The 11,201-nt window shown below is 30.4% G+C and overlaps 2 protein-coding genes across 3 annotated transcripts; one reads left to right on the forward strand and one right to left on the reverse strand.

Annotated features, from left to right (window-relative positions):
• Positions 1-6,335: 6,335 nt before the first annotated feature.
• BNAA03G43860D lies at positions 6,336-7,093 on the forward strand. Its single transcript, XM_013885897.3, has one exon. It carries the CDS (start codon positions 6,465-6,467, stop codon positions 6,795-6,797), a length of 333 nt encoding a protein of 110 aa, XP_013741351.2. The 5' UTR covers positions 6,336-6,464; the 3' UTR covers positions 6,798-7,093.
• Positions 7,094-8,291: 1,198 nt separating this feature from the next.
• On the reverse strand, positions 8,292-10,997 carry LOC106405205 (probable xyloglucan endotransglucosylase/hydrolase protein 29). 2 transcript variants are annotated; one of them, XM_022705971.2, is made up of 4 exons: positions 10,758-10,997; positions 10,158-10,258; positions 9,875-10,083; positions 8,294-9,375 (listed from the first exon to the last, which is right to left on the reverse strand). In XM_022705971.2, exons 1-4 carry the CDS (start codon positions 10,951-10,953, stop codon positions 8,835-8,837), a joined length of 1,047 nt encoding a protein of 348 aa, XP_022561692.2. In that variant the 5' UTR covers positions 10,954-10,997; the 3' UTR covers positions 8,294-8,834. The 2 variants fall into 2 exon arrangements, with proteins under 2 accessions (XP_022561693.1, XP_022561692.2); XM_022705972.2 differs by lacking the exon at positions 10,158-10,258 and having other exon boundaries at positions 8,292-9,375; positions 10,758-10,847.
• Between the last annotated feature and the right edge of the window lie 204 nt (positions 10,998-11,201).

An 11,201-nucleotide genomic window follows, 5' to 3' on the forward strand; every position in this document is an offset into this window, starting at 1 on the left:
AAATAAGTTTAAAGAGATGCGAGAACTTATTGGAGTTCAAAATGTGTGTGAAGACAAGTTTAAGTTTAAGGGAGAGAATGTTGGATAAGCTTGAGTTGCAAGTTTCCTTTTTCTTTATTTAAAGTTATGATTATCTATAAGGATTAGGATATTATGTTTTGTGATAATACTACGAGGAGGATTACGAATTGTCTAAGTCCTATATATAGTGATGCATATTGTGATGCATAGGTGTGAGTTTGTGATCTTGATATTGAACTGGTGATTGAATAATAAGAAAGAACTTCTTATGGATATTGTGATTCTATAGCCATCACTGTTCTGATTGAAGATTTCTTTTATGAAAATGGAACGACGCAAATCGATTCAGGGTTCATAGATTCGAATTTCAGTTATGAGGTGATGATTAGAGAGAATAAGATATTTTGGTAAGCAGAGGCAAATCGGTTTATTTAATTACTAAACCGACCAAGAACCGAAGCAATTTGGTTAAAATTTTAAGTCAACCTAATGATTAATATTGGGCTTTTAAATTAAAGATGGGCCTCATATGAACCATTTTTAAGCATTGCTTATTGCTTGTTAATTGTTTATGAATTATGACTGAAGATTTTTTTGACTCTGATGCAGCGGTTGGAGTTCCTCGGTCACTCGGTGTTCTATTATCTAGCACATATGATCTATACATAACATATTATATTTTAGTCATCTATTAGTTTTACTTGAATTGATCATTCCAAAATTTAGTTCTACAGTATTGGATTTCACCTTTTTAGAGTATGTTATATATCCGTGATATTTATTGCATTGATTAGGACGATTTGAGGTGTTTCTTTTTATTACCTGATGACTATCGTCTAAGACAGAAAATCGAACAATGTTCATTGTATCTCTGTGAACCTGAAACTAGGAGGCTGATTATACCATTAAAAAAATGTAGATCATCTCTTTCAAAGAAGGTTAGACCTAGGAATAGAATAGTGAATCAGCTATTACTATTTCACTGTATGGCACATGGATTTCCAATTTACCATGATATTAACAGATTCTAGCAAGACCAAAAAAAAGAAGTATTCTCTATTAAGAAAAAAGAACTCCAGGGAAAATTAACATCAACGTCCATGTGATTAAGAAAATTTCATACAAATTGATACTTCCCTCCGTTTCATATTAAATGTCGTTCTAGAAAAAAAAAATTTGTTGCACAATAAGTGTCATTTTAGTATTTCGATGCAGAATTGATTTACTTTATTTTGCAGTTTATTTTTCTATAAGTTGAAATAGGAGTAGGTGTATGGGCAATAACATTTTTATATGGAAAAAACATGCAAAATTAAATGATTTCTTAATCTGTGTGCAAAAGTCTCAAATGACACTTATAATGAAACAGAGGAGTATATAACTAATTAGAAAATAAACACCTTGTCTCTATCTTCACTTCTCCCCAGTTAAGTTGTATTAATATCATCTGAATCCATTTGAAATTAATCAAGGCACAATCTATGAGTCATGCATGATATATGACTATAAACATATGACATATGAAAAAGAGAAGAAAAATGCATCTAATGCACCGGATTGCATGCATATACATTTATTTGAAATTAATTAAGGGATGTAATTATTGTAGCACTAATGCACTGAATCCCATAAAAACTCTAGCCAAGAAATAACAGTTTTTTGGCTTTTTTTTTTCCTTGAACTATTACTTTCACTTTTTTTGCTAAACAGAGATAGCACAATTTTTAAATAACAAAATGTATAGTGGAAATGATAGCATTTTTTTTTTTTGAAACACAGATGGAAATGATAGCATAAATATGAAACAATAGTAAAATGAAAATGACATTACGTACATAGTGTTAAACAACTGTTTCACCTTTTTACCAAAGAAAACAATGGCTTCACTTTCGAAATATAAAGTAAGAATGTTGTTTATGTTTTTTTCTTAATATTAGCAACACCAAGATCACGAGGCAGGATACGTAAAACTAGCAAAATAATTATGTGAGTTTGTATGTATTTGGAATGGTTTCAAATTATGAGTATCCAACATCTGAAATTATCGAAGGGACCACTAGGAGTAGAAACCACACTTGTCCAAAAATATTCTAAGTTTTGTCAAGTCATTGTCTTTATGATGAGATTATATGCATCTATCAAATGCCCCAATTCGTCCAGTGTCCAATTCACTCGACTCTATCTGTCTACCTTTTTGTTCATTTTCATCGTCTCTTTTCATTTTTAAGATGTATAGTAGGATAAGCACAAAATTTGATTTCACCGAATTGTTCCAACATTAAATCATATAATAAATAATGGTGTGTGCAATGATGCTTTTACGTACCGTGTTTGTTTTGTTGTGAACACGTAAAAATGTAAATACAAAACTACTATACATCTTAAAACGAAGTGTTTTGTTTTGTTGTGAACACGTAAAAGACACCACTAGTCATATAAATATCTATACTACAAAAATACAAAAAAGGAGCATATAACAATAACTTGTGTCATCCTAATTCGAAGTATTGTTTTCTGAACAAAGAAAAATCGTTTTAATCATTCGAGATTTCAAAACTATTACCTAACTAAAGCCTGGTAATTTGTATACTTCTGAATTACCACTTAAATACATTTTTTGTTTACTTAACGTTTGATCTACTTCCCATTCAATATTTCAATTTTTGGTTTGTTTTGTTTGCTTTGCACTAAATGCATTTATTTCGTTTGCTTTGTTTCACACCTATCATTCTCTAATTTTAGTTTTGTAAGATTTAACACCTATATAATCAAAATCACAAAAGAAAATTTTGCCTCAATCATCAAAGGTTCTAACTCTATGATGGTTTGATGGAATCAATCATTTTCAGTAACCCTTTTTGTTATATGTACTGCTCAAGGCATGTCTTGCTCACTAATAATTGTGTCTCAATTAATAAAATCTTGCTTTTGCGACAACTTCACGGATAAATTTGTTTTGTCAAGAAAATATAACTAAATATAGCATTAATAAATTTTAAATTTTCCTTGGAATCACTCAACCAAACCCAGAGAAATATCAAAGAAGTTTTATTATATTTCAAGAAATTCCTCAATATTTTACTTTTTAATAACTTTACTTGTTATTTTTAATTTATTGAGTTATTTTGTTATATGATTGAAAGATTAACTTCATTACAACTTCATTCCGTGATAACTTAATAGTTTGTATAGCGCGTTAATAATTATCATACACACAGTTTGTTTCCTTTAGAATCAACATTAATATGTAGTTTTAAGTTTTTAACAATTTAGAAGATGACTTTTTAAGCCATATTTGATATTTTCCCTTTTCTTCTCCGAAAGCAACAAATTATTGGCCGTTAACAAACGCCGCCAAGTAATCGCCAAAGACCCAGTTCTGGATAATTCGGACACGGCACCGTGTGGTACAAGTTAGCGCACGAGTGGAAGGGAATATCATAGCGTTGAGCGAGTAACCGCGTAGCCACGAAACGCGCAGGACTTGCTTTCAGTAGCGTTACACCTACTCAGCTTCGCAATCATTGAAATTTCGTAGTAAGTGTAAATATAATTTTTTTTCCTGAAGATGTAAAATAAACTTAATTTAATAATCATCAGTACATGAGTTAATTTTTTTGTAGAAGAGTTAATTAGAATACATACATCAACAATATATTTATTTAAACAGCTAGATGCAATGTCAGATAAAGAAAATGTTAAGAACTTCGAAGTTCGAACTATAAATTACTAAAATATTTTTTATTTGTATTTATCTTTCGATCCACATAATTTATATGCTAAATATATTCGAATAGTTACAATTATTTTATAATAATATATATACAGGGCCGGACCTTAATATTTTAGACCCTCAATCATATAAAATTTTTTGGCTCATTAATATTAGCTTTTGAAAAAAAACTCAAAAACGGATTTGAATTCGTGATCTTAACTACGCATACAAAGACAATTACCAATAGTGTTATACTCCCTCTCCCTCTGTATCATTTTAAGAGGTGTTTAAGATTTTTGCACAAATATTAAAAAAATACAACCCCAATTTATGTAATTGGCTTTGGTTACATAAAATAACATTAAACAAAACTAATTCAACCAATTAAAAAAATGCAGTACTTTATAATAGGTCAAAAATTTCAAATGACATTAAATTTCACCTAGAACTGTGAGAACATCACTTATTTTGAAACAAAATCAAAATCCTTAAACACCAGTTAAACTGATACGGAGGGAGTATGTGTTTTTTTTTAAACTATTTTCCCCTTAAAATATTAAAATAATTTTACCCCCAAATACATATTTCGACTAGCTTCTAGTTAGGCATGCATGTGTATGGTTCCGAATGGTAAAAGCAGTTCAAGCGGTGCAGATCAAGCGGATCATGCAGATCAAGCAGGAGAAGTGCAGATCAAGCGGATCATGCAGGAGAGGTGCAGATCATGCAGGAGAGATGCAGATCAAGCGGATCAACTAATTTACTATATTTATGAATGGCAAAAGCAGATTGAAAATGCAAATCATATATTTAAATAAGAAAAATGATACTTACAAAATATCAAAACACTTAATATATAAACAATACATAAACAAAAGTAAAATAATTTACAGAAAAGTATTTTGATTTGCCTACAAAATAATAATAATACTAATAGTATAATGTTTTCTTAAATAAATATGCTCATATATATATATATATATATATATATATATATATATAAATTTACTCTTACTTCTGTTTTACATTAATTATATAAATTTTTGTATGCAATTTTTTTTGAAATTAGTAATATTATTCTTTATTTTACTATGTAATTATGCATGAATTAAAATTTTACATATTTTCTACTTTCAGTGAGAACATATATATACTTTATAATTTATATTTGCATGCATGTATTATAGGTACAACTACAAAATTACTAGTGCATCAATTCTGAACAAAGTAGATAATATTTTTTTTACATCATTATTTTTATTACACAGTGGCTAGTTCCATTTCTGCTAGTAAATTGGTTTAATTTCAATTAAATAATTTCAAAAATAAAATAAATAAAAGAATGTTTCTTATGACCTAAACTTATAAAAAGATTTGCATAGTATGCTAATTAATGTTCTGCCAAGTTTTTAGTTTAGAATAGATCAGCTATTGGTCAGAAAAAAATGACTGTTTATAGCAAAAAAAAAAAAAAAGAAAAAAAAAAAGAATTGTCGAACAGCTCTAAAAATTGGGTGAACCACATGAGGAGCAGTGGAACTGCTTTTTAGTAGAAGAAGACAAAAAAAATGACTATAGGTGCAGTTCTCCTATTATGTTTTTTAAAATTTTAAAAAAATTTGATTGGCAATAAATTTCATATAAAAGGCAGATGCAGTTGACCTGTTTTTATCATGCCTCCCCATTCAAACACTATATATCACAAATTGAGAAACTAATAATAAAATACTATATTTGTTTCAAAATAATCCATGTTTTATAGTTTTCAGACATTAATCAAATATATTAATTTTTTATATAAATGCATTTTTATGATGACAAAATGCATTATTTTCTTATTAATTACTCAATCCGTTTCAAAATAATGTATATTCTAGAATTTTCACACTTATTAAGAAAACACGTAAAATTTTGGCAATAAATGCATTGTTTTCCGTATTTAGTTATTTCTTATGATTTTTAACCAATCAAAATTCAGTAAATACAATTAATGTTTTTGAAATTTATAATTTGCCATTATTACATACATTGAAAATATAAAATATGGATCTTTTATAAACAATTTTTATTTCTAAAACATGGATTATTCTGAAATGTAGGGAGTATTTTTTACAAATTTTAGTAAATAACAGTTCAGTAAATGCAATTAACTTTTTAAAGTTTCTAATTTACCTTTATTTCCTAATAAAAAATTTAAAACATTTTTTTCTAAACATAGTTCATCTTGAAACTAGTAAAGTATATATTTAAGTTATAAGTTTAAAAGTAGAAACATTGAAAATTATATATTTTGCCCCGTTCCTAATAATTGTGGCATTGTTCAAATTCCCTAAACGTCTTTTATGAGGAACTTTGAATCAAACGAGGCATGAATGCATGATGTTACTAATTAGTAATTACATACCCACACGGATTACGATTATTTTGTGGCAAATTGATGTGTAAGTGTATACAAAGTCTTGTGTAATTCACGATACTTGTCACATTCTTAATGATTAATTAATTATTACATCGAATCCCTTGACTTCACTCAAACACATTCACGATGACGCCATCTGATGCACACAAGAAAATATTAATACTCACGTATATACGTGTAAAACATGAGATTCTGTTAGCGATTATATAAGTTCCACTTTCCCCCATAGTTGTGTCTTCTTGTCCTAACCACGCTCTTCAATAAAGTCATTTCCCTAACGTTCTTGGCAAAGATATTTTCGACCTTTCAATGTCAGAACTTCAAGAATCAGAGGTTATATTTTCCGATGAATATTATACTAGGAACAACAAGAAGAGTAGCAACGACGAAAGCAACAAAACAAAGACGACGGCGATGGAGAAAAAGTCATCTCCGGTGAGAATCCCGTCGAGAAGTATTTTCCGGCGTACGGAGGAGGAGGAGGAGGAAGAAGAGAAGGGAGAGATGACTCCGCCACATATAATCATCGGAAAACGAAGAATTGAGGCACAAATGGCGTTTTCCTTTTGTACCCTCAAAGGAAGAGAGTTGAGTCGTCACCGTAACTTTGTTCTTAGAATGACCGGTTTTTTGGAAGTCTAATTGAAAATTTTTCCGGTTTAGTTTGGTTCGGTTTCATATCGTTTTTCTCAATTCTTCCTTTGGGGTGTATACAACAGCACAGAAATGAAACAACGGAGAACGATTTTTTCCGTTACTTGGTGAATGAAAGTTTCAAGTATTAGGAATATATTTTCCCATGTTTTATCAGGTAACAGTAAGATGTTAATCTTTTAATATTATTTAAACTTATTGTTTGGTTTCTTGAGAAGAGGAAAAACCATAAGAATCAAATCTTATGTTAAATTGAGTTATATATGGGTTTGCTTGTGAAGTTATTGGTTTCTTGGCTTGTAAATTTTGTTTTTGGTCCACATCCATGGGATTCTGCAATTTGCTTGCTAATATGAACCGTAAAAGCTTTTTTTAGAAATCGATATCTTGGAAAGGACTGTTAAATTAAATACATGATTTGTTTAAATAAACCAAATTGATACCTTAAAAAATCAATCTGGCTTTTGGTTGGGTATATGCAGATGATCCAAATATACTAATCAACATGGACTTTATTTATGTTCATGGAATGTTACATGTCATCTATTAAGCACACGAGTTAAAAAAAAAAGTAGTTGCTTACGATTTATAAAGTTCAGATCAATTAGTCATTCGAGTATACGACTAGTCACTAATGACTAATATATCTGACCATATAAATTGTCAGCAAATCACTCGTATACTCGTAGCAGGAGTGGGCACTTCGGTTATTTTCTCGGTTCGGTTCTAGTATTTTTCCAACTGAAATAAATCATAGTTAGATTGGTTTGGTTCAATTCGGTTTGTGTTCGGTTCGGTTTATATTCGGTTTGGTTTGTGTTCGGTTCGGTTTTTATTCGGTTCGGTTCGGTTGGATTTATTTTTTGGATCAGTTTATTTAGGTTCTTCTTAATTAGGTTTTTCTCTTAGTTTAATTTTTTTAAGAGAAATTATGTTTTAAAACATAAATTATGTAAACATAAACTATGTGAACTAAATTCAATATAAAACTGAAACAAAAACCTTTAAAAAGTCACAAAAATATATAAAAATTAAAACAAATGAAAGTTAACTAAAAAAACAACATCATTAGTAATGTCTCTTATATCATTATTAAAAAAAACTAGCAATGAATCATCTTCCATGTGACGCTGTGGAGAAAAACTTTTGTTTTTAATAAAATTTGTTTTACATTTTAGGTTTAAATTTAACATCCATGTTTACATATATAAGAATATAAAGATACATACTTTTCTATTTTTTAAATGAAATATTTTAATGATACATATTCGGTTAGAAAAATATATATATGTTAATAAGTGAAAAATAGAAAATATGTGGTATGATATTAGAATTTTAGTATATTAGTATTACTAATATTTTTAATTTAAATAATTACAAAAACACATCAGTTTCTCGGTTTGGTTCGGTTTAAAATCGAACCATTCGGGTTGGGGAAATCTTCAACCGAATGGTTTGAAATAGACTTTGGTTCGGTTTGAATCGGTTTTGGTTCGGTTGATACGGTTCGACTCGGTTCGGTTCGTTTTTTTTGCCCACCCCTAACTCGTAGTGTATGTTTAACTTCAACTTGTTTATTCATTAGCTCCTTCCCCATATTTAGCTTTTATTGGTCCATAAGGACTACTTTTTTTTTTTTGAGAATTGGCTTCCATAAGGACTAACTACTTTACTACTAGATTAAGGCTAGTATAAGCTTAAACCTATTTCTCAAAAGCTACGATCTCAAGCTATATGACCGTTAGTCATATCCATGTAAAATTTATTTTGCATTTTAATAGAATACCATTAAACAAAATAAGGTAATAAAAAAATAAAATAGCAGATTAAGATTTTTATGGTATATAATAACGCAACAATGAAGCTTACGTTTTGGTAGATTTCGATTTTTTCATTAATTATAAAATTTTAACATGTGTGCTCTATATAAGAAATATTTTAAAATGTAAACGTGAAAACATGTTGAAATCTATAACAAAAACACTATATATATACATACTCGGGAATCAATTCAACTAATTAATGCTATAGTTCAGCCGATACCACCGGCGTGGACCGGTTCCGCCTCCTTTTTTTACGTGCTCTATGCACTTTAGTATGACTACCACCGAACTTCAACCGTCCTGTATCCCTAAACCGGTCCTTCTCAGCTGTCAAAATCACACATTCCGGCGGAGGCACCGCGTATCGTACGGTATCATAACAATACGAATAATACATGTAACGTTCTCGGAACCGTCGCATTGCAGCTGCTTGTTTAGGACTAATTGTTGAGTAATCGCTGGTCATGAGAAGTTGGTCAGAGGCAGAACAATTGATATTGTTGTAGTTATCTCTGGTCAGAGTGGTCAGTGACTCGGAGACATTACAACCGTCGAGAGCAATGTCTTTGAACTCGGAGACGAAAGGTGAGAATGTGTAGTCAACGCTGAATTTACCGCCGGAAGTTGCCCAGCTTGAGGCGTCCCAAATGGTTGCGTAGAGAGACATTGGCTTTTGTGGGTAGTCTCCATTCATTTCTTCTTTTCTTTTGATTTCTCTTATTGGCACATCGTCTACCCAAAATCTGCAAATTGTAACTAAACAACATTGTTATATTGAACTTTTCTATACCATATTTTATTGGCTAATTAGAGCAAGTTTTACCATGTGGTTTCAAATCTTGATGACCTAAACTGATTCAATCTTAATCAAACTAGGTTTAATCCCATATACTTTACAAATGCATAAATAAATTCAGTCAACAATGAAAAATTATTACCCTCATGCATGTAAATCAACAAGGTGTACATATATATATTGCGTTCACTAAAATACACAGCATGTCAACAACCACTTACGTTTCATGCACAGTACACTATCAAAGCTATTCAAACCACATGCACTATCTTTTTCTTGACTTAGAAAAAAAACTCCTTTTCTAGATCACCTAACTATGAGTTTTTCTTTAATAAAAATTAGCTCGAAACAATACTATTTTACTCTCCAAATCATTTACCTAACAATTTTTAAAACAATGATCATAAGTTGTTGAGAAAAAAAAGAGTGGGAAAGAGGAAACTAACATTATTTTGGTAGGGTTCCAAAGGATGCTATAACGGTGAAACTCCTTGGAAGGATCAAACCAAAGACGGTAACGTTCTTCGCGGCCACGGCTTGTGCTACCGTTTCCATACATATTCGTCTGAAACCGCCACGGCTTCCCTTCAACGTTCCCTAAAAACTCTATGTCTAATTCGTCGTGGTTCTTCACAAACACATCGCCGTTTGATGTCTGGATTGAATGTTAATTCACATTCAATCACTTTTTACTAAATTTTAAGAAATTGAAAAAGATTAATGACTTACATAGAAGGCGACTACAAGACCGGCCGTGTTAGCTCCAGGCAACTTTATCAACGAACTGAAAAATCCATGTTGATACATGCTTGAAGATATGAATCCTGACCCTATCGAATTCATTTTGAAATAATTTCGCATTAAATCTATATAATTAAAAACCCAACGACTTTAAGTAGTAACATATTTTCAAGAAACTTTATTAACAAAGTTGACAAACGGTGAAATAAATAAATTGCGTATGTCACATCATTTACTTTTACATGAACATGATGATTGAATCTAGATCAAGATTTTGCAAAAGTCTTTTTTCTTTTTAACTTATAATTTTGCAAAAGTTCATGTTTGGTAAAAGATGGTATAATCGCATTAAAACCATTGTAACATGATACAAGATGGTTTAATCGCATAAGTATGTTAACACCATCGAGTTATCGTTCCATTCCTATCCATTATTATGTCCATGCAACTCACAAAATGAAAAGTAGAGATTATCATCATCATCAAAAACCTAAAACTCGAGTCTCTTAACGTGAAACTAATTGTATTTCCTGAGAAATATTTGTACTAATAATATCTAAATAATTACTTAAAAAGACAAGAAATTACCGGTGTATTTGTCGAGGAGTAATCGAACGCTGCGATCATCAGGAGATCGAATGAGATTAGATTCACCAAATAAATGAGAAAGACCTTCATCAAAGAAGATCGGGTTCATGTTCTCCAATCCCAAAACACATCTCCAAGAAACGATCACCATCACCATCACCATCACCTTTAGTCGACGATATATTAAATCTCTCATAACTTCTTTTGTTCTCTTGAAACACAAAGAGAAGATTGATTTGTTTTTCTCTTCTATGACTGGTCTAAGATGTTTGTTATTGGTTCTTCTTCTCTTATGATGCGTCAAAGTGGGAACGAAGACCATGGAATTGTCTAAGTTTTGCTCCTCTATATATATACTTTCTTTTTTGGTTCTCAACTAATTCCTTTTTCATGCAATAGATAAGTAAATGTTACTTTTGTTATATAGTAACCTACTAAACTCAT

This window comes from Brassica napus, chromosome C7, assembly GCF_020379485.1.
Source record: "Brassica napus cultivar Da-Ae chromosome C7, Da-Ae, whole genome shotgun sequence".
Lineage (NCBI taxonomy): Eukaryota > Viridiplantae > Streptophyta > Magnoliopsida > Brassicales > Brassicaceae > Brassica > Brassica napus.